Source organism: Lynx canadensis, chromosome A2 (assembly GCF_007474595.2).
Source record: "Lynx canadensis isolate LIC74 chromosome A2, mLynCan4.pri.v2, whole genome shotgun sequence".
Taxonomy (NCBI): domain Eukaryota; kingdom Metazoa; phylum Chordata; class Mammalia; order Carnivora; family Felidae; genus Lynx; species Lynx canadensis.
Window position 1 is genome coordinate 20,210 of NC_044304.2, and position 23,568 is coordinate 43,777.

Sequence of the window (23,568 nt, forward strand, 5' to 3'; positions counted from 1 at the left end):
GCTATGCGGGGAGCGCGGAGCGGGCGCGCGGACGGGGATGCGCGGGGCCGTCGCCGGACCCCGGCCTGGGCCGCGCCTGGGCGGCGGGCTGTGGTGGAGGGAGGCTGATCCCTGAGAGCCACACCTGCGCAGGGAGCCCTGTCCCATTTCCTCCTTCCGATCCCAGGGCCGAGTGCTGTCCGCGCCCCGAGTTAGGGATGAGGAAACGGGCCGCCCGTGCGCCGGTGTTGGACCCAGGATGGAAGGCTGGGCAGCGTGGTTCTGGAACTTTCTGCACTTTTGGCCCGGGGATGACCCACCTCGTGTGCCGCAGAGTCGACTGGGGCTTGCGAAAATGTGCCTGAAGACGAGCTTTGAGAAGGCGGCTCCCTGTGCTGGGAGCCGGTCCTGGCGGGGTGGGCGAGAGGGGAGGATCTCAACGCAGGGCCATTTGGCTCCGAAGTCGTAGTTGTTGTGTTTAGTTTATTGATTAAATGTCTGTGGACCTAATGCACTTCCCGAACCTTTGCTAGGCACGGGGGCAGAGTTTGAACGTGACAGCCCCAACATTTTAAATTTCGGACTGACGAGGGCTCTGAGCACGAGGGCAGAAGGTGTACCAAGAGTGTTGTAATCAAAAGCAAGAGAGGACGGAGGCAGGCCAGTGGCAAGGCCCTCAGCCTGCAGAGACGTCAGCTGCTGACTAGGATGGAGGGGTGGGGACAGAGGTGGACAGCTTGGAAAAGTAGACCCCACAAGACCCCCTGATGCAGTGAAGGTGGCGAGAATGTGACGATGGCTCCCAGATTTCTGGCTGGCACAAATGAGCGGGTGGTGGTTCCAAGACTGAGGAGGTGGGGAATTCAAAAGCCTAGTTCCTTTCCCAGCCGTCAGCCAGTGGGGTACTGAGAAGTTGAGATCCACCAGGCATGATGCTTGATAAAAAGCATTATCCCCAGCCCTCTGAGAGTCTACCAGCCAGGAGACAGAAGAACCACTTTTGAAAGGTCTACCCTGGGGCACCTCGGTTAGTTGGGCATCTGACTCTAGCTCAGGTCATGACCTCACCATTGGTGAGTTTGAGCCCCTCATCGGGCTTTCTATTGTCAGCACAGAGCCCTCTTCGGATCATCTGTCCGCCCCCCCCCCCACCCCACTCTCTCTTGCTCTCTCAAAAATAAATAAAAACGTTAAAAAAAAAAAAGTCTACCCTGCCCTTCACAGTTATATGAGTCAGTGGGCTCCCTACTCCTTGTGTTAGATACACCTCATTCAGATTGGAGGTTCAGGCGCTTGTGTCTGAGAGTCCTCACTGGTACCTAGAGCAGTTGATCATTCATTCATTCATCCATTTATTCATTCAGTTAATCAATGAACTAAGCACATGGCCCCTACAGCCCTCAACTAGGTGCTGGGCTTGCAGGGATCCAGTGAGGCAGGGAGACGGCCAATAGATACAACGAGAGGGGGGTGTCTGTGTTTATAACGTGCAGAAACCAAGGCAAAGGGTTTGAGTCAGGCTGAGAAACCAGAGAACACTTCTTAGAAACGGCTTGGACAAGAATCATCAGAGAGATGCGAAGGGGCAGCAGGGGATCCAGATGAAGGGAAGAAAGTTTTTAAGGTCTGAAAGCCTCTCTCCACAGGCTGATTATTACAGTTACAGTGTAGAAATGAGGCAACATTGGCCGGCTGATAAAAAATTAACATGGTAGTGAGGGGCAGACGAACACCATGTGCCTTCCAATGTGATGCCCTTAGAAGGACACTACATCACTTAATCTGGCCAGGAATGCATATCCTGCACATATTTGAGAAAACTGCAGACAAACCCTGAATAAGGAACATGCTGTTAAACAAACAGAGAAGGACTGTATTCTTCAGAAATGTTACTGCCATAAAAGACCACTTTTTCCGACAGGACAACTAAATGCAGTATCTGATCCTATTGGAAACATAACTGGAACATGAATGACAAAACTGGAATTCAGACGTGGATTGGATAAACGTGTTACATCAATGTTAAGTTCGGGGACGTTGATAACAGTCCTGTGGTTCTGTAAGAGAATATTCTTATTCTCAAAAAATTTACACTGAAATATTTAGAAGTTAACATAGACTGAATGTCCGTGTCCCCCCAGAATTCATATGTTGAAACTGAATCCCCGATATGATGGTATTTGATGGTGGAGACTTTGGGACGTCATGAGGACGGAACCTACGTGAATGGGATGAGTGCCTTATTTTTCTTAAATTTTTTATGTTTATCTATTTTTCAGAGAGAGACAGAGGGGAGGGGAGGGTCAGAGAAAGAAAGAGAGAGCCTCCCAAGCAGGCTCCGTGCTATTGGCACAGAGCCCGATGTGGGGCTCGAACTCACAAACCTCGAGATCGTGACCTGAGCCGAAACCAGGAGTTGGATGGACGCTCAACCAACTGAGCCACCCAGGTGCCCTGGGATCAGTGCCCTTATGGCAGAGACCCCAGGGAGCACCCTTGCCCCTTCTGTCCCCATGAGCAGATGGTGGAAAGACAGCCTCTGAACCAGGAAGCAGGTCCTCACCAGTGACCAAATCTGCTGGCACTTTGATCTTGGACTTTCCAGCCTCTAGAACTATGGAAAATACTTTTCTGCTGTTTACGAGGCACCTGGTCTGTGACGTTTCTGTTAGAACAGCCCAAAGGACTAGACAGGAGTAAGGTGCCATGACACCAGCAACGTAGGTGGTTCGGGACAAATGATAAAGCAAACGGAGCAAAATGCTAATAGCGGAACCTGGGAGAGGGTACGTGAAGATATCTTCTACGCTTCTTCTTGCAATTGTTCTGTATACCTGAATGGTTTTCCAATAAAAAGTAAGAGTAATAAAGCTAAGAAAATAGAAAGCAGTGTCTTTAATGTTTATTTATTTTTGGGACAGAGACAGAGCATGAACGGGGGAGGGGCAGAGAGAGGGAGACACAGAATCGGAAACAGGCTCCAGGCTTTGAGCCATCAGCCCAGAGCCTGACGCGGGGCTCGAACTCACAGACCGCGAGATCCTGACCTGGCTGAAGTCGGACGCTTAACCGACTGCGCCACCCAGGCGCCCCAGAAAGCAGTGTCTTTAGCCGAGTCTTCAAGGAGGAAGAAGAGGCTGGGAGGGTGTCCTCCCAGTAGGGGCCATGAAGACAAAGGCCTGGAGAGCTGATGCTTGGGCACCTGCAAGTGCGCAGGCCCTCCTGGTGCAGACGGGGAGTGCACAGCACCCTTGGTCTGACGGTTGCTGACAAAGCACTCGGGCCCCTCAGGGACTGGGGTCTGGGCTGGGCTCCCCCAGCAACTCAGCCTCGGAGACAGGGAGAGAGGGAGGAGGGTGTGGCTGCAGGTGGGGGTGATGAGTCCAGCCCAGGGTGGCGTGGCGCTGGGGGCTGTAGCTCACCACACTAATCTTTTTCTTACAAGTTTCCCTGCAGAAAAAGAAGCCTAACAAGGTCCTGGGTGAGGTGTTTCCAGAACGTACATCGAGCTGAGCAGTTCTGGGTGGACTGTACTGGATGCTGTGTGCACCATGCAAACCCCCCAAACATACAGAAGCAACATTTCTCTCAGCTGCTAGGGGTGCCAGTGGCTGGTGGCTCGAAGCTGAGTGTCTCCCAGGTCCCCCCTCCTTCACAGAGGCTGCCCACACCAGGACTTCTCCATGCAAACGCATAACGGCCAGCACCTGTGGCTACCGGGGGACAACTGTGTAGCTCCAGAGGCCCCCGTAGGGTCAGCTGAGACCGTCTTCTCAGCCCCCTGTCCCTCTGTCCAGCCCTGCTTCTTTCACTGCCTGGCACGCTCCAACCACAAGGGCGGTCCCCAGGAACCCCCCTGTCCATGATCCCTGTCTCAAAGTCTGTTTCCCGAGGGCATAACCTCCGAGTCCTATTCTGAACGACTTAAAGAACAAACAAAAGGAGTTATACAATTTTAAAGCGTAACATGAAACTGAGGAAGAACTAAGACCAAATGTCCAGTCAGGAGATGTAATAGGCCAAACTCAGAAGGACTCTCAGAACAGGTAACAGGGCAAATCCCAGCCACGTGCTCTACATGCTGTCTAGTAAGGACAAGCTGCATGGAGACAAAGCTAGTCACACTCTTCCACCAGTTTACCATGTTCCAGAAAATTCCAAACCGTGGGGACAGAGAACAGATGAGTGGTTGCCAGGGCCCCGGGGTTGGAGGGACCGGATGACAGCAGAGCAGCGTGAGGGAAGTTCAAAGGGGGACAAAACCCGTCTCTGTCAATAGTGGTGGCAGTTATACAGCTGCCTGTGTCAGTCTCGTCAAACTGTATCCACAACAGTCCGTACGTCTCGATAAAGCTGACCACAAAACACAGTTGTGACGTGCAACATATACGATTCTTCATTCGTGCCTTAAATCACAAGATAATAATTTAAACAGCACTATCCACAATAGCCAAAGTATGGAAGGAGCCCACGTGTCCATCGACGGATGAATGGATACAGAAGATGTGGTCTATATGTACAATGGAGTATTACTCGGCCATCAAAAAGCACGAAATTTTGCCATTTGCAACTACGTGGATGGAACTGGAGGTATTATGCTAAGTGAAATTAGTCAGAGAAAGACAAGTATCCTATGACTTCACCCATAGGTGGAATTTTAAAAACTTAGCAGATGAACATAGGGGAAGGGAAGGAAAAATAATATAAAAACGGGGAGGGGGGCAAAATACAAGAGACTTTTTTTTAATGTTTATTTTTGAGAGAGACAGAGACAGAGTGGAAGCGGGGTGGGGCAGAGAGAGACACACACAGAATCTGAAGCAGGCTCCAGGCTCTGAGCTGTCTGCACAGAGCCTGACGTGGGGCTCGAACTCAAGAACCGCGAGATCATGACCCGAGCCGAAGTCAGACGCTTAACCAACTGAGCCACTCAGGCGCCCCAAGAGACTCTTAAAGATAGAGAACAAACTGAGGGCTGCTGGGGGGGGTTGCGGGTGGGGGGATGCGCTAAATGGGTGAGGGGCATTAAGGAGGACACTTGTTGGGATGAGCTCTCAGTGTTATACGTAGGGGGTGAATCACTGGGTTCTACTCCTCAAATCACTACTGCACAACATACTAAGTAACTTGGATGTACATTAAAAAATAAATAAATAGATTGTAACCCTAGAAAAATACCTGGCTACTCATGTTACAAAGGGCTAATTTCCATAATTCTGTATCTAAGGACTTTCTACAAATCAATGAACACCAGCAATTCTCATTTTAAAAAAGATAACAATTTAAACTTCGGCTGGTTAAATTTTATTTTATAAAGATACGTCAGTGTGAAGTTTGTTTTTTCTCAACTTGTATAGGAACATTAAAACACGAGATGGCCTTTGACCAGAGATCATACACGTCACTTCGGACCCTGAGTTGGTTCAAAGCTTCTGTTTCGTCTTGTTTCGAAGGTCCCTGAGGTTGAAAATGCCGGTTCGCCTTCCCTTTCTTGGTGGAAGTGTGCCTGAACGGCCTGGGGGGCCGCCAGCTGCGCGGCAACCAAGGACGGTCCTCGCCCTCCGCCTCCTGTTAGGAGTCTTTAGCGTCGCTAATCTGTACTAGCTTCCTCTCGCTGCTGTAACAGATCACTGCAAAATCAGCCAATAGAATCCACACGCACGTGTCATTCGGGGGACAGAAATGAAGGGGCCGGCAGGGGCTTGCTCCAACCCGAAGCCCTAAGGGGAGAATGCGTTTCCTTCCACAGCTCGTTCCTCCATCAAAGCCGGGGCTTGACATCATCTTGCTCCGGTGGCAGAAAAAGTACCTTCTTTTTCTGAGGCCAAATCTCCCTTTGCCTCTGTAAGGATGTGTGACTGTATGGCACAGGATAATCTCTTTACCTCCGAATCTTTAATCTCATCCACAAACTCCCTTTTGCCAAACAAAATAAGATTCACAGGTTTCGGGACATCTTTGGGGCATTCTTCAGGGAACCACTCTGGCAGATTCAGGATGGGACCTCACGACATCACAGGGGTTTGAGTCTTGCTTGTTCACTCGTGCTCTTCCTCCCAAACACGTCCTCGGAAGGTCTTCAGTGGTCCCAACTGTGCCCCCCAGAGCAGCGTAGAGAGTCAGCGGGTCCACCCATTAGAGCAGGGGCGCCTGGCTGGCTGGGTCCAAGGATTTCAGGTTTGTGAGTTCAAGCCCCATGCGGGGTGTAGAGATTACTAAAATTAAATTAAATTAAAGTTAAAATGTGTACATATTTAAGCAACAATTGCCACAGGCTCTGAGCTAGGGTCCCAGCCTCCTGGAATGTCAGTTATTTGCTGGTTTATGTCATCATATCATTCAAGAGGGTGAGGGTAGGTTTTTGCTGCTAACTTTTTACTTCTGAGCACCTGTCTCGAGCACCTGTAAGTATTCACTAAATATCCTTTGTTAGTGAATGAATTAATGTCTTTAAGTGACTTAGAGCCTGTTAGCAATTTTGTATTCTCAGACTCATGGCTCCGGACCCGACACTTGGCAGGCGCTAGGAGAACCCTTGTGGAGGGCTGGCCTAAGGGGGTCATCACAGCACACTGTCAGGACCCAGCAAATAGCCCAGAAGTAGCCTGACCAGAATCAGCAAAATATGAGCCTTTGTTTAGAGTTTCAGAAAGAGAAAAGATATCTCTCCGGCTGTGGTCAGCTGAGTAACAGCTCTCAAAGATGCCCATGTCATTGTCCCGGGACCTGGGATTTGTCACCTCAAAGGGGGACCTTGTCAAGACCCCTGAGGCAAGAGTGACCCTGGGTTCCCAGGGGGCCCAGCGTCCTCACGAGGTCCTCACAAGAGGGAGGCAGAGAGCCGGGCGGACCCCGCGCTGCTGGCCGTGAGGATGAGGAGGGGCCGCGGGCCCAGGATGCGGCGTCTCTGGCAGCCGGAAAAGGGGGACACGGGGCTCCCTGGGGCCCCGGGGGAACCGGCCCTGCCCACGCCTGGGTGTTAGGACTTCTGAGGCCAGAGCCGTCAGAACCAGTGTGTGTGGTGAATTGCTAGAGCAGCGCCCCCACCCTGGAGGCTCGGATAGGGGCTGTGAGTCTTTCCCAACTTCTGAGAGCCTCAGTGTCCACGTCTGTAAAATGTGCACAAGTACAGCCCCCCTTCACTGGGCCACTGGAAAGATCAGTAAGTCATGCAATAGGCATCAGCTGGTTTTATTATAGGGTCACTGAGTTTGAGGTGCACGGGGACACCCAGGAGACTCAGAGGGAACGAGGGAGGGAAGTGGGCACCTGAGAAGCGCAGAGGGCAGGAGAGCGCGATCTGGAAGATAACAGGGCCGTACAAATCCCAGGCTGAATGTAAGCATGAACATTATCATTTTCCTCCTTGTCCTCGATTTGGCCACCAGCCTGCCCTCCCGCCTTCGGGCCAAAACACTCAGAGCCAACGACACACAAGGTTAGGGTGCAGTTGGGTGTTTACTGGGAATGGGATCTCAGAGGCCAGGCCTGGGTCGCTCACACTCTTTTGGTGATGCTCTTGGGGGTGGCCAGCTCGTACAAGCGAGGGGATGCCTGAGCCACCAGAGACGCGGGGGAAATGTGGTAGGGGTCATAGCCCTCGTTGAGGTCTTTGCGCACTTTGGGCTTGGCCAGGGAGATGATCCGGGGACTGGCCACTGCCTTCTTGGTGACGTCCAGCACCTCCCAGCGTGGATCTCGGTCAGGAACACACTGGTCCGACTGGGCCTTGGGCACTGGAGAGGGCAGGAGAGAGGGACCGAGTCAGGCACTGAGACTTCAGACATGTGGAGGTCAGAGCTCCCAAGTTCAAAACGGATACACACGACATGGCCCATCCGCCTGCTGGACCACCACTCAGCCAGAGCGGAGCGAGGCGCCCACCCCCGCCGCCCTGCGGACAGACCCTGGACACACGACACTCAGGGAGGGAACCAGACACGAGAGGCCACACGGGGTGGGAGTCCACGTGTGTGAAACGTCCAGAACAGGCTCACCCACCGACGGGAAGGGGGCTCGTGGGGGCCGGGGGCTGGGGAAGGGGTGTAACCTCTCATAGGGACGGGGTTTCTCTTTAGGGAGATGAAAATTCTAAAATTGATTGTGGTAATTGATGCACAACCCTGTGAACGTACTAAAAACTTTTCAAATGTATGCTTTATTTTATTTTTTACTGAGGTATGTTGAACTGTACGCTTCAAAAGGGTGAATTGAAAAGAGAAAAAATATTTCAAGTGGCCACAGGTCCCAGACAGGGGCACACAGAGGGGCCAGCCAAAGGAGGGAGGCTAGCGGCCGAGGGTGAGGGGGGTGCCTGGCCAGCCCCTTCACCTCCTCCCCTCCCTGCTCTGATGCCTCAACCTCTGAAGCAGATGGGTGTGAGAGGCATCTCCTCTCCCTGGCCGGTGCTGCACGCCTGGTGGGGGGATGGAGGGCAGCTCCCCAGGACAGGGCCCCCTGGGGACTCGGCACCAGCCTCCTGGCTGAGACTGCCCTGATCCTCTGGGCTCCTGCCGGACCCTCTCAAGAAACGCAGCTTTCTGCACTGGGTAACGTGGCTCCCACCAGCCACGTGTGAGTACAGAATGCCTGATTTGGGCTGCAGCTTTATTTGATTCAATTTTAATGAAATCAATCAACTAATTCAGATCAACCGATAGGTTGATTTCAATTTCAGCGAAGTAGCCACACCCAGCCAGCGGCTGCGGTTGAGGACTCACGGCTCTCACGCGCAGAGGCCTGTGGCTCAGCCAGGCTCCTCCTTCTCCCCCCCCCCCCCCGCGGCCCCCGCGGAAACCCCTCCTGCTGGTCTGCCCCTCCTCACCTCCTCCCCACCGCCCCTTCCTGCAGCACGTGGGCTGTCTGGGTACTAGAAGAGAAGTGGTCACCGGTGGTCACTGTCTTAGCCTTCGGTCTGTGCAAGCTTCAGGACCCTGGGGTTGCCTCCTTTCCACACCCGCTTGGCCCAGAGCCTCCGTGCGAATGGAAACGGGCCGTCCGCCCTCTCGGCGGAGCAACCCCAGCTCAGTGGGGTCCCTCCCACCAGGCAGGCACAAGTCCACGGGGGGGCCTGGCGGGGCAAGGTCACCGGGGTTGGACACAGATGTGCCGGGCAGGTGACCCAAGAAGCGGCCTGTCCAAAGGGAAGGGGCCGAGCAGAAGGGCCTCGGCGCCGCTCAGGGCTAAGAGGACCGTGCCCAGACCCGGGCTTCTTTGAACTCCTCTGAGACTCTAGAAGCACGACCGCCATCGTGACATCTAGACTTTCCGACTCTGCCCGGGACAACTTAACAGTGGTGACAGAGTGTGTGTCCATACAATACACAACGGACACACGGAGAAGCAAAGCAGCCATGGACTGTGCCCACACCTGTCTGGCTTCACGTGCAAGGTCTCTCCCCTTCAAGTGCTGGTCACAACCATCAGTGGACACGAGTCTGCAGTGTGAAAAACACAGCCTTATACCCTCCTTGCAAACACACAACACACACATGTATGTTTATATCCCAGATGCGGGTGTGTGACAGGGACAGAAAGACAATGGGGCCTAACACAGTGGTACGTGTTCTCACGTGTACATTCACTTAACTGGTCTTTTCATGAATATTAAGAGAATGGATAAATGGATGGGCAAACAAAAGATCCCATAAGCACAGTTAAAAGAAGAGAGACCAGGAAAAGGTTATGTTGCCATGTGCTCAACAAAGGGTTGGTGATTATCTTATATAAAGAGCTGCTCTAAATCAATAACAAAAAAAAAAAAAAAAAGGGAACTAGAAAACCAGGAAAATGATAGAGTGAACCAAAGTGGCCAATCGGGCTCTCTGGTGACTAAGTGCCTCTGACACTGTTGGCCTGGCACATAACAGATGCAGAAATGTACTGGAAGGTCTGTTAGAAGGTGACGGGTGCTGAACAAGTGGTCCCCAGAGGTGGGCTGGCTTGTGGACTGAGACAGGGCAGTGAGGGCCCTCACCAAGGGGGCAGAGAGGAGCCAAGCCCTGTGGGAGGCAGAGGGGCATCTGGGGAGCGCCTGCCAGGCTGTAGGAAGGGCCACTGGGGAGGCGCAAGCAGAATGGAGTCAGGTGGAGGAAGCCAGGGCACAGATCGCAAGGTCCCGTGGGCCACACCGAGAGAGGCAGGTCCCCTGAGTGGGTCATGAGCAGAGAAGGACAGAATCTGAAACAGGCAGAGGTGGCGCCCAGGATCAGGGCAGTCCTGGTCTGGTCCAGGGATGCACGGTGGGCCCACAAGGGTTGTGGGGGTGGAGGCAGCTAGGGGCCTCCATAGCTCAGAAGGCAGAGCCCACAGGAGTCCTCCTTGCCTTGGACGTGGACGGTGTCATAGAAACGCCGGGCAGGGAGAGCATCTGGAAGGGTGCACGCAGGCAAGCACATACACGTGGCCACACAACTTTGCGGATCTGTGTGTGCACACCCAGAAACACACCAAACTGGATTATCTTTGGTGTGGGGTCCAGTTCTCTACCGCTCCTGTGTGGTTGGGGGGCCGGGTACCTCATGTGTTTTAGAGGAAAGGGGAAGAATCAGGTAGGTGCCACCTGAAAGCTTCCCTTGGACCTCAGCCAGGCTCTTGGGTTGGCGTCTGGCCTTGCACCCCACCTTGCTCTCCTGCACCCACTTGCCCTTGGCAGGAGACCCAGTCAGGCCACAAGCCCTCTCAGTTCTGCTCCTGGGGAGTGGTCCCCACTGCCAGCCCCCAGGGGAGCCTGTATGGGCCACACTGTGAATGGTCTACAGGTGTCTGGACAACTGGTGTGCAGTCTGGGGAGAAGATGAAGCAAAGGGGGAAGGGCAAATCTAGAAGAAGCAGGCCTGTAGCCCAGGTCTACTGACTGACCCCCCCACCCCCACCCCATGGCCTGTGGCCAGTGGGGAAGGACACAAGAGCCTGACAAGGAGGCAAGCCCCAGCGGAACTACTTACTGGCCAAGTGAAGGAGGCGATTGTAGTCCGACACGTGCGGCTTGGGTTTTGGCATGGGGTCCCACTCTTCCAACAGGGTGGCTGGGGCCCTGGGCTTTGCCAGCTGTAGGATCCTTGTGCTGGGGATTGCCATCTGGGCTGCCTTGGATACTTGGGACACCTGGAAACAATTACAAGGGAAGAGTAAAACAGCCCATGATTCCTCATAGGCCCCTGGATCAGAAAGACCCCTTTAGTGTTCTAAAAAAAAAAAAAGAAAGAAAGAAAAAAAAAAAAAAGATTGGGAAGTTCAGCAAAGGATTAGTAGCTATCATATATAAAGAGTTCCTCTAAATCAATAACCCAAAAATCACTATGGGTTTTTATGATTTATATGACTGGGCTAATCATGTAGGAGAGTAAACCTAAATGGTGAATAATCATCTCCTTGACCAGGGAAATATAAATTAAAACCACAAAATATTACTTTATGCAAGCAGACTCGGAAAAAATTAAAAAGTCTGAAAAATTATCATGCCCTGGCAAGAATATGGGAGGAGAGAAATCCTCATGCATGGCTGGTAGGACAGTAAATTAGTACAAACGCTTTGGAGAGCGTTTGTCCTTCTCAGGTTGAACATGTGCACTGTTGAAGACCACCATATAGAGAAGCCCTACCGAAGCACAAGGGAATGAGTGGTATTCACCGTAGCTTGAATATCATGGCAAACAGTTGGAAGCAGCCGGGTTGTCTACCAGTAGGGGACTGGGTAAATCGGTTATTCTATACTCGTATGGTAGGGTGCAATCCAGCATGTTAAGTAGTGTTTCTATACGAATCACATGCAGTGTTCTAGAAAACAAATATTGAGAGGGAAGCAAGAAAGTTAAGATGCTGTGTATGTATATGGCTACGATTATAGTTCATGGGTCTATAATAATAAAGTTTAAAATTATGGATATGAGGCAGAGCTGGAAAGAGTGGGGATGATGGAGGGGGAAACCCTGGCAGACATTTCACGGAGAAACTTGACCCACTTCCTCCATAGACAACTTCTTAGTGTTTTCCGGGGAATCCAGACACAATCACAATTGTCGGCTTGGCTACTGTGCATCAGCCACACAACCGCAGTGCCTAGACCGAGCTCTGTCATCTCAAGGTTAATCGTCATCTGCCCCCACCCCCAAAAAAGTGCATACAAGACACGCTCTTCCCAGGCTGCGCTCTCTTTAGTACGTGTCCTGCTCCGCCCCCCCTCTTTCCTCACCACCAGCCCACCAGCTGGCTCCTGCACATGTGCAAACAGTCTGCCCGCAAATGAATCGAAGGGTGGGAAAAATAACATTCTGAATGTGTCTGGCTGTGACAGAAGGGGAAGATGAGCTGGCCACTCCTGCCACCTCTGGAGAGGGAGGAGGAAGCAAGGGTAGTTGTTGGGACGTTTTACTCCTTACAGAGGAGGCGTAGGTCTGAAATAAACCTGTCGGAGTGTTGGAGTAGGTCCAGGAATGCTTGTGATCGGTGGCGCTGTGTTTTAATGTCTCGTGTCATACGAAAGCTCTCTGCACAGTACAGTTTTAGCAGGAACCTGCTTGGAAGCAGGGTTGGCTGAAATGACCTCCAGGGGTCAGTCCGAAATTTGAGTCCCTTTCCTCTTAAAATTGTCTTCCTTGAAAATCACAGATGCTACTCCTATCAAAGACATCTCGGTGTTTACAATGTTATGTCCCATTCAACCCTCTATTGCCTCCCTCCTCCCCACTCCCTGCCTCTCCCCGCCTCCTTTCTTCCCCCACAACTGACATAGCCCAGGCCTGACTGCTGAGGTAGACACGGGCCCAACGGCAGTCCTGCCTGGAGAGGTGGGCAGGCAGGTAGACTTTCACCTACCCATGCCTTCAGCGAACACTGATTGCCACTCTGTGCCCCGCACAGGGTAAGACAGGCTCAGGAATGCCGCCACAATAAGCAAGAAAGGTGCAGTCTCTGCCCTCAGGCTGCTCACAGTCTGGCGGAAGGATCAAGGGTCCATCCAGAGACTATGCTAGGGGCTGGGAAGCAGGCTGAAGGTGGGGTTCCCACCAGTCTGGTCGGAAACGGGAGGGTTGGAGGAGGAGAGTTCATTGAGTTCATTGAGTACACAGGGGCCACACGTAGACGGCAGAGGTGTTCCAAGTAGCGGGACCCGAGGGGTACAGGCCCAGAGGGTCGTTGAGGGACCCTGCAATGTAGCCCGGCAAGGCAGGAGCATGAGGGAGGGAGGTCAGGGAGCACCAAGCCTTGTTGAGCCTTCACTCCTCGGCCTGGGGATGTGGACTCTCCCAGGGACCGGACCGTGCCAGGGTCAGGTGCACAGAAGGGAGGAGGTGTCAGGGCAAGAGCCCAGAAAACAGCAGATGTGTCCCTGGGTAAGAGGTGGGTGGGACCGGTCGAGAGGACAGTGCCCTCCTTCGGATCCTGGTTCAACCAAATTGACCATAAAAGGCCTTTTTGGGGACCACTGAAAAAGTGAACACAGACTGAGTATTCTGATATTAAAGTATTACTGTTAAACTTTTTAGTGTGATCATTGTTATTATGGTTGTCAGTTAGAAGTACATCCTGGAGTGCTTACAATGGTATGACGTCTGGATTTACTTTTAAATATTTTTGAAGGGCGGGGGCCCGTCCAGAAAATAACCACGTGAAAAAATCCATCAACACGTTCTTTGACGCACGTTAAAACCACAGTGAGATACCAGCTCCAAGGCAGCTTTATTGGTGCCAGCCCCAACCGGGAGACAGCTCAGACCTCTTCAGTGGGCGAGGGAATAAAGTTGTGGCCATCCGTGGGACGAAACAGGACTCGGCAACTAAGAAGTCATGAACTGCTAGCAGGCGCGAGGATCTCGGAGACATTACCTGAGCCGCGAGGGCGGCCACGAGTCTGCGGCTCCTTCCCGGCCCCGGGGAGAAGGGGAGGCGGGGGAACGGGGGTCACGTGTCCGGCCTGAGCGGGCAGCAGACCAGTGTTTGGTTCGGAACGGACTGAACGGTTCCAGGCCCTCTGAGATGCCCGCGTGTGAGCCGAAGGCCTGGGCCCCACCTTGAGCCCACGTGGGCAGGGAAGGTGTCCCCGCGCAGGCTTCAAGCGAAACGAAGCTCTGTCCTGAGCAGACACCTGTGAATCCTGCGTGTTCACCTGCGCGGTGACACGCAGGCCGCTCTGGAGTCTGTGTGTCCCTTCTGCCGCGGACCTCCGGCCCCCCGTTGAGGGGGGCGCCCCAGAGGATAGCAAGGCACCTACCTCAGACATGTTTATGCTCCAAATGTTATTCCGGACCCTCGGGGTGGCCAGTTCCCTCAGGCGACTCGAAGCTTGGTATTCCAGAGTAGGGCGAGGAACGGGCCAGACGGAGGTGCTCCTAAGGGACATCCACATTTGAGACAGCAGCCCGACCAGGGGCATGTCCGTGTGCTTCTGTCACCTCTTCTAAGCCCATCTCTGACTTGGGGAATAAGGGACAGCCCCCGGGGGCCGCGGAGGGTTTTGAAAACACCTCCAGGAGGGGATTCCTTAAACAATCCCCAAAAGAAGGCCCCTAAGTGTTCTCAAGGATAGAGCTACCCTCTCCCGAGGTCGTCGCAGCTCTGTGTGCAGTGGCCGCCTCCCCATTCAGCACTCCCATGTCCCCGTCTGTGGTGACAGCATCTCCCGGGGCCTCTTGCCCACACACCTGTCATCGGGGCTGGGGTCAGGATAGAAGGGATAGAAGGGCGTGTCCTGTTCTTGCCACGGGAAGCTGGGGAAAGTGCACTTGTACTGAGCTTGAGGGGCTCGCATCTCCTTAACTCAGACGTCAGCTCTGCCTGTGTCCCCGAAATAAAGCCATGTTTCATCTTTTCTCATCTCTGAGGTTGGAATGCAGCTGACAAATGCTGTCAGCCAAACGTCAGAAGCTCCACGGGTGCCCCTGCCCGCATGTGCTCTGCGCAGTTGTTGGCACAGAAATGGCCTCCGCCGAGTTACATGCATCCCTCCACGTGCAGATATCAAGTCTAATCGCGCTTTACATTATCTTCAGATTACACGGTGAGTCAGCATTAAAGTGAAAAGTTACTGTCACAAAGACAGGCAGAAAGACAGCGTGTGGGGGACGCCTGGGTGGCTCAGTCGGTTAAGCGTCCAGCTTCGGCTCAGGTCATGATCTCATGGTTCATGAGTTTGAGCCCCGCGTCGGGTTCTGTGCCGACAGCTCAGAGCCTGGAGCCTGCTTCAGATTCTGTGTCTTCCTCTCCCTGCTCCTCCCCCACTCACTCACTCTCTCTCTCTCTCTCTCTCTCTCTCTCTCTCAAAAATAAATAAATGTTAAAAAAAAATACAGTGTGTGGAACTTGTCAACTTCTGAGTCAAAAAGTGATTCAAAACATTCAGACGCATTTCAGCTAATTTATTTCCATTATTATTTTCCCTTTTGTGTGCATAAAAGTAGGTAATTAAAAATCTGTATCTAAATAACTCTAAAGATCACTTGTAACAAAATTAAAGTTCTGAGTGATAAGAAGGAATTGTGTTAAAAGTTGTACATAAGGGGCGCCTGGGTGGCGCAGTCGGTTAAGCATCCGACTTCAGCCAGGTCACGATCTCGCGGTCCGTGAGTTCGAGCCCCGCGTCAGGCTCTGGGCTGATGGCTCAGAGCCTGGAGCCTGTTTCCGATTCTGTGTCTCCCTCTCTCTCTGCCCCTCCCCTGTTCATGCTCTGTCTCTCTCTGTCCCAAAAATAAATAAAATTTGAAAAAAAAAATTTAAAAAAAATAAAAAAAAATTAAAAAAAAATTAAAAAAAAAAAAAGTTGTACATAAAATAATGTCTTAGGATTCCTAGCTTTTGGGGGCCAAAAAAATCCATAATGGTGATAAGTAACATTTATTGAGCACTTGCTAGGTCTGACACGGTACTAAGTACCTTTGGTGGATGCTCCCCACCTCCACCCATCCCACAGGTGCGTAGCTGTGCCTCAGGGGTCGAGAACCTGCCCATGGGCCTCCAGCTGGGGATAGCCCAGCCCTGTTTGAAGTCAGGTCATCTACTCCTAGGACCTGGACTCTCCCCATACTACAGCTTGTCGAGGAAAAGGGGAGGTTTTCTGCCCCACTCTGCCTTCCTTCCCTTACCTGTTGTTGTTGAAATACTCCGAGTAGAACCTTTTAGGTCGGGCTAGCTCCTCCACTCGGCGCGTCACCACTATGCAAAATAGGAGAAACAGCCCCAACTTAAAAACCTGCCCACCCTCAGGGGTTTCCTTCTTGCTGAATCCAGCGTTTCACTGGCTACGGCAAATGGCACAATGTACAGCACTGAGCACCTAGAGAGCTGAGCACCAGTTACCTTGCAGAGGAGTGACTTTTGCTGCCCCCATCCTGGGGACAATGGTCTCAGGGGCCTGAAGCCCCTTACTCAGGACACACAGGATGGGAGCCACGGGGCTGGCATGGGAGCTCAGACCCATCATCGGTTCCTCAACAGAACTCAGTGTGGCTCCAACAACCCACTGGCTGGGAAACTGGATTTTGGTCTGCAGTTAGTACAAGCGTAGGGTTTACAGGGGCTTCGTGTTCACTGCGAGAAAGATTCTAAACCCCCAAGAGAGAACTTGCCTTATTACTTCTCTCCAGGAAGAGATTTCTTGAAATATTTTATTTGAAAGAATCCATTTCTCTCAAAAACTAGAGAGACCATTGCAGAAGGGAAGGCAAAGAGTCTTTTAATAAATTTAGTATTAATCCCCATTTTGGCTGTAGTGCAAATTTGGATTCCCCCTAGAGAGTCTGCCCCACACCCCCTCACTCCAGGACCAGCCTCCTGAGGCTCTGGCTCCTCAGGGGACTGAGGCCAGAGATGACACACCTGGGGGAAGGGGGATGGCCGACGAGGGAGGAGCAGCAGGGAGTTCTGTCCTGAGGTTAGGGCTAGGGAAGCCCCAAGATCTCCTCAGTTGGAACGAGGCACGGGTTGGAGTGGAATGGGGGTGACCCAGGAGACCAGGGGCAGCACGTGAGACGGGGTGGCCAAGCACCAGAGCTGGCACAAGGGCTACCTCTGGCCAACCCCTGAGCTAGGTGACCCCTGATGGAGAAGTGGGGGTGGTGGGTGGGCTCAGCCTACCTGGCACCGTGACAGTGAGGGTGGTGTCTTCAAGAAACCTCTCTGTCCAGTACACAGAAGGCCTGGAATACACCGAGACGTGGCTCAGAGCGAAGGAAGCCAGGGCACAGGACACAGACAATGGGGCACAGGCAGGGTGGTTGGAGGAGGAAGGAAGTTGGAGGAGGACAAGTTGAGAGGCTGTGGAAAGGGGCAAGTCAGAGAGGCTCGTGGGAAATGTGGTTTATTTTGAGCAGGGCTGGTGTTCAGAGAAAGGGGAGGTGGGAAAAGAAAAAGGCGCAGCTAAGGGCGGAGCCCAGGGGCCCTATCACAGCAGCAGACCCACTCCTCAGCTGGGTGGGCTGGTGTCCAGAGCACCAGGGTGGTTGGGAACGGCCCTTGGGGTGAGGAAGCCCCCCATCGGAGGGCCCTTTCCCTCATTTCTTGCCCCTGGAGAGGAGGGCAGATCCCCCCGTGGCAGGAGATGGAGAGGCTCCCTGAGACTCACCAGTAGACACAGAACTGCAAGTTCCTCTTGCACGGGGACACCCAGGCATAGCCCTTACAGCAGCACCCCATCCTGTGATGAGACGGCCCAAGCCCCTGCCTTTGCTCTGCGGCTCCATTCGCCCAAAGGCCTCACTGTCCTCAGGCAGTTCCCAGAGGCCACCCCAGTCCCGCCTCTGGAACCCTGACTTCTCACCTCCCTCCGCACCTGTCCCCAGGTCATCATGTGAGTGACAGAGAGCAGTCGGGACGGGCAGCCCAGGGGGTGAACACGGGGGCGGTGGGGGGGGGGCCGCCAGGAGCTGCCCTCCTCCTCATGGACCCCCACCCCTGCCTCCAGTGAGGCTTCCCACAGGCCTCACCTGTCTCTTAGGACTTGCCAGTTGGTCTTGGGCTTTGCCAGCTCAAAGACCCGCTTCCTCCTCCTCCTCATCCCTCTGGCCGAGGCAGCACTGGGGAGCCTCTGGGTGATGGACAGCCGGCTTGGGGAGAGGGGCGTGGTGAGCGGGTCGGGGGCTGTGCCCAGTGAGGCTCCTGGCCTGTCTGGGGCGGGTCTGGCATCGCAGACACCTGGGTGAAGTCCTAGCTCCCCCAGCCAGGTGTGCAACCCCGGCCAGGTCACCGCCTCTGTGAAACGGCAGGAGACCTGCTCCCGGCTCCCTAAATCTCGTGAGCATGCATTAAGTGCCTACTGTGTGCCAGACCCCTGGAAACCCAGGGAGCGGGAGGAATAGGATGTTGGGGGCTCAGACGCCCGCCTGTCCCCTCGCTGGGTGCTGCCCCTGGCCGGAAGCCCCACCGAGGCCCCTCCCACCGGCCTGCGCCTTTTTTCCCACGGCAGGTGTCCCCGGCCACCGCCCGCCACACCACAGGTCTGGGTGTGTGTTTATCACACAAGCTCCATGGGGGGCGTGGGGGCTGTGCAGGGTTCCAGGGGGGGCCACGGGGAGCGCACATGGAGTCCACCAGTGCTGGCCCACGGGCGCTCCCGCTGGAACCGGCTGAGGCTGGCCAGGGCCGGTGGAGGGCAGGCGGGAGGCCCACAGCGCAGAGCCCCGCACGTGCGAGGGAGCACCCGCTTCTTTCCAGGACGCACAACTTGCCAGAAACCAGCCCCCGCAGGTTCGCAGGCCACCAGCTACCACTGTACCCGAGCTGGCGGGGACTTGGAATGGTTTCAGCTTCTTAGCTGCGCCGGGAGACCCTCCCGCTTGCTTTCCTCTCTGGCGGAGTCTCCACCCCTGACTCCTCAACTCGGGGAAGGTCTCCAACCCCAACCCACCCTCCGCCTGGACAGGGCTGTGTTCGCTGGCTCCTGCCTCAGAGGCCAGTGAGCGGCTGTCCCCCGGTCCTCCCGCCCACAGCGGGGGCACCTGGGGCCTCGCTGGGGCTGCTGCCCTCCCCCCACTGCCCCTGCCCCTGCCACAGGCCCCGCTCCGTGGTGCCCACCTCATCTCAGGTATGCCCTCCGCGTCTTTCTCCAGAACCCTCTCCAGCGGCTCGAGGGCCTCCTCGGGGGCCCGGGGGCCAGGCGGTTCTCCCCCAGTCACCTCCTCTGGGAGGGTCTCCGCTTCTCGGTCTTCAAAACTCAGCTCCTCGTCATCCAGGCACGTGGTGTCCTTGGTCCCTGGACTCCTGAACACTGTGCCCTGCACGCCGAGGGCATCATCGTCCTGTCCCCAGTCGGGCCCGCCTTCGGCCTCCGAGCTGTGGTGGCTGTGGGACAGACTTCGCCGGCGGTCCCCCATGTACTGGGTCCTCCCCAGTCCTGCAGCCTTGCTCCCCAACACCCAAGTATGTCTGTGGTCGCGGTCACCGGGCAACAGGAGAACGGCCCGCCCGCATTCGCATTCTCGGGGTCCACATTCCATTCCCAACAGGTCTGCTCCTCCCCGTGGGGGCTCTCCCACCAGGTCCTGCCAGGGGGCTGCTTAGCCCCTCTCTCTGTCTTTTCCTGGCTGAACCAGGAGTAGGACCTGACCCCATCCCACATTTCTTCTTAGTAAGAGGCCCCAGTTGTGCTCAGTTCAAGGGGCCAGTGCTGGTGGCTGTGCCTTCCCAGGACTGGCTTAGGAATGAGACCCGAGGGGGAATCTGCAGGGGGCTTCGAGGAATGGTTTCCTCTCTCTTGAAAGGACACATAGGGGGTGCCTGGGTGCCTCAGTCGGTTGAGCGGCTGGCTTTATTTAGCTTAGGTCATGATCTCACAGTTCGTGGGTTCGAGCCCCGCGTCGGGCTCTGTGCAGACAGCTTGGAGCCTGGAGCCTGCTTGGGATCCTGTGTCTCCCTCTCTCTCTGCCCCTCCCCCGCTCATGCTCGCTCGCTCTCTCTCTCTCTCTCTGTCAAAAATAAATAAACATTTAAAAAATTGTTTAAGTAATAAAATGTATGTCTCTTCTTTTTTGGGGGGGAGGCATATGACACAGAGAAAAGACAGAGGTACGAGGGTGTGGCGGGGGGGGCCTTCCTGTGGTGGATGGAGTGTGGTGAGGCTGATCCTGACGGTGCAGGCACACAGGTCTGTGGGCCCAGGACGGGAGACACGTGCGGTCCCACGTGGAGGGTAGTCCCTAGGCGCTCACGCCAGGAATGCTATGCCCCTGCACGAGACCTCCCACGCTGCCGTCTGCCCCCCCCCCCCCGTCCGCCCGAGGTTCTGCAATCCCAGGTCGATGCGCGGAGTGGACAGAGCAAGTTCCGGCTCCAAAACTCCATTTAATATGTTGTCCTCCGATAGAGGACGTGTCACATGTTAAACTGATAAGAACAGATGCTACGACTGATCTTAGCCAAAAGGCTGAGAAGCGATAAAAATTCTTGTTAAGTCCACTTTCCTTCTAGAGACAGCTCATTAAACCTGCTTCGCGTGAATTCAAGTCCATATTGGGAAGGCCAGGCATCCCTTCGAGCTCACGGGGGGGACCAGGGTCTCCAGAGCCAGGCGCACACACGAGGTCAGGGAGAGGGCGCTGAAGAGGCCAGAGCTCCACCGGCCCTGAGGGAAGGGCTGGACAGTCCGCTTCTGCTGCCCAAATATGCGGAAAAGCAAGAAAGTTCACAGCCGAAGGGCTGAAGGCAGGGTGGTAATCTCTGGATATGCGATGTTTCGAACGGAGAACAGGCCGCAGCCTGCCAGGGAGGGCCCGTTCCCTGCCCCTTGTGGAGGTAGGCCTGGGGTCCCCACTCCCCATGGCTGTCAGCCGAGGGCAGTCCCGGCTCCCAAGGGGCACCGCAGCGCTGGCCCAGGGCCCTCCTTCCATTTCTAGCCAGCAGCGAGGCCTGCCCCTCTCCTGCCCCTCACGCGTCTGGAGTCAGCCGAGAAAGGGCCTCAGTTCCCAAGGACCCACGTGATCACATGAGGCCCCTCCTGGGTAACCCAGCGCAGGGTCTGCAGCCTTAACCACAGCGTACAGTCCCTTCGGCTACACAGGACACTGTGTTCCCGGCACCTTTGAGGCCACTATGCTTCCTACCACACCCAGCTCACCCCACACACGAAAATGCACTCGAAATGATTTCAGGGCTCGAAAGGCAATCGGTAAGAAAAGGCATAAACCAAGCGTAAAATAGGAAGCAGACAGGAGGAGACATTTCACAGGAGACACGAAGACATGACACGCGGTGTCACAAACAGGCAGGGAAACGGAGGGAAAACTGGTGAGGTCACAGTTCACATCCATCCGGCCGGCAAAACCGAAGACTGGCCGTCAGACGTCGGAGAGAACGACCTCTTTTACACACAGGGACGCGGCCCAACTGTGGAGAACGATTTGGCATGAAGTCACAAAGGTGCATCTGGCGACACCCAGCTGGACACTGGCAGAGCTGACCGCGGGGGCCCGGCAGCACCACTCACAATGGGGAGAAGCGGCGGGCAGCCCAGGAGCCGGCTCACAGGGGAGGCGGGGGAGGCGGAGGAGGGCCGGGCAGCGTGAGCACGAGCAGCACCCGGAGAGCGCCGCCGACGTGGCTCAGGAGAAGCAGGGTTAGGAAGGAGCGGCCTGCAGGCACCCGTGTGCCCACAAGGAGACCTGAGGGCGGTGCCGGTGGGGTCGTGGGGGGCAGGTGGCTGAGTCCTTCCCTCCCTATTCTGGGGTTCTGAGTCGAGCTCACGGGTGCTCGTTATGTGAGGCAGGAGCGAGCGCCCCAGCGGGCGGCCGAACAAGAAGTGAGACGTAAGACAGGGTCACACCGGACTAGCAGCGACGGCATCTCAGGAGGGACACAGGACCCTTACTTACTCGGATTCCGAACACAGGCCAGGGCGGGGGGACGAGGAGGGAGGAAAGAAACGAAGGAGCGAAGGAGCGGTGGCATGACCAGTACTGTTCCCTAAACTCCCTCCACCTGGTTTTAAGTGACTTCAAACTAAGCCTGCAGAGAGAAGACACAGCTACTCACCCCGCCGTGCCTGCGGGGCGCAATGCAGGCCAGAGCCCGGGACCCTGCCTGGACCCCGTGGTGGCGGGAGGGAAGGGGGGGTGGCGTGGGGAGGGGGGGCGGCGCAGGTGCGCGGCGGCCCTTCGCAGGGAGACGCGGCAGTGACGCGGCGTGGCCACCAGAGGTCGCCCCTCTCAAGGGCATGTCGGGCTCCCCGGGAGCCGGGCCGATCGGGCGCCCTCACCGCCTCGAGGCCCCGCCCCACTCCTCATCTCTTATTCCCCGCCCCCACTTTCCTCCGGGAAGAAACGTGCTCAGGGAGACAAAGTCACCGCCCGAGTCTGCGTTGGACTCGCACACACGGCGGCTGCCTCCGGTGGTGCCCCCAGCTAGGACCACACTTGCAAAATGCAGTGGTGATGGGGGATGCCCTAAGACTACAGATGAAGCGGGTAGCTTCCTCGGGCTAAAGTAGTCTCCCTGAAGACCAGCCACAACTATGCTCTTCCCTCACACAGCAACCTTCTGTGGCTCCCACCTTCCACAGAATATTTCCTAAAGCAGGGACACAGACTGGTATCTTCAAGGTGCCTGTAAGTGAGATAAAGGCCCAGAGTTCAGTACCATCAAATATGGTGGTGATAAATCACTCCCCTTTTTGCTGAATTACAATGCTTCTGGGTACCTCTAGAGGAAAATCTCAGCTTGCAGCTAACCAAAGTTTGACTTGCTCAGTTTTATTAATCCTTTTTAACCAAAAGAGAGCAGGCCCACGTCTGGGGGCAGGGAGGGAGACCCAAAAAAGCTGGAATTTAAGAACCTTATTTTGTTGGTACTGCTGTTTGTTTACACACCTTGTTTCTGGTTTTGTTCTGTGATTGTTTCAAAATAACTGCCTAGAAAAGTTGCAAGCGTGTACTGAGAACCGTCATGGACTTTTCACCCGGATTCACCAACTGTTAACATGTCGACACGTTGCTTTATCATTCCCTGAACATTTGAAGACAGTTGCAAGCATCACGCCCCTTCACCCCCCCGCCCCCAAGACTTGAAGACTCGGCACGTATTTCTTTCTTTTTTTTTTTTTTTTAATTTTTTTTTCAACGTTTATTTATTTTTGGGACAGAGAGAGACAGAGCATGAACAGGGGAGGGGCAGAGAGAGAGGGAGACACAGAATGGGAAACAGGCTCCAGGCTCTGAGCCATCAGCCCAGAGCCTGACGCGGGGCTCGAACTCACGGACCGCGAGATCGTGACCTGGCTGAAGTCGGACGCTTAACCGACTGCGCCACCCAGGCGCCCCTCGGCACGTATTTCTAAGAACGAGGATGTTCTCTTGCATAACCACAGCAGGTTATCAAAATCAGGGTGAGCATAGCATTGATACAACCCCTTAGTTCATCAAGAATTCTTCCCCAAATTTCAGAGACAGTCCCATAATGTCCTTTCCCACTGTTTCTTCCCCTCCAGAGTCAGTCCAAGCGAGGCATCACACCTATGAGCCTCTTCGGTACCCTGTCCTCTGACAACCCTTCACTCTCTTTCATGACCTAAACAGTTTTGAAGGTTTGGGCCAGTTATGTCACACTGTCTGGGTTTCTCTAATATGTTCTCATGATCGGTGAAGGGATGTGCATTTTGGCAAGAATCCC

General features: G+C 54.7%; 1 protein-coding gene and 1 pseudogene across 1 annotated transcript; both read right to left on the reverse strand.

Moving 5' to 3' along the window:
• Window positions 1–7,476: 7,476 nt before the first annotated feature.
• THEG (theg spermatid protein) lies at window positions 7,477–19,283 on the reverse strand. The gene is made up of 8 exons (XM_030293913.1): window positions 18,985–19,283; window positions 17,898–18,017; window positions 17,537–17,608; window positions 17,050–17,111; window positions 16,059–16,128; window positions 14,192–14,309; window positions 10,926–11,085; window positions 7,477–7,715 (listed from the first exon to the last, which is right to left on the reverse strand). The coding sequence occupies exons 1-8, from the start codon at window positions 19,281–19,283 to the stop codon at window positions 7,477–7,479; spliced, it is 1,140 nt and encodes a 379-aa protein (XP_030149773.1).
• An 882-nt stretch (window positions 19,284–20,165) lies between these two features.
• Window positions 20,166–20,344, reverse strand: LOC115509540 (annotated as a pseudogene).
• Window positions 20,345–23,568: the final 3,224 nt, after the last annotated feature.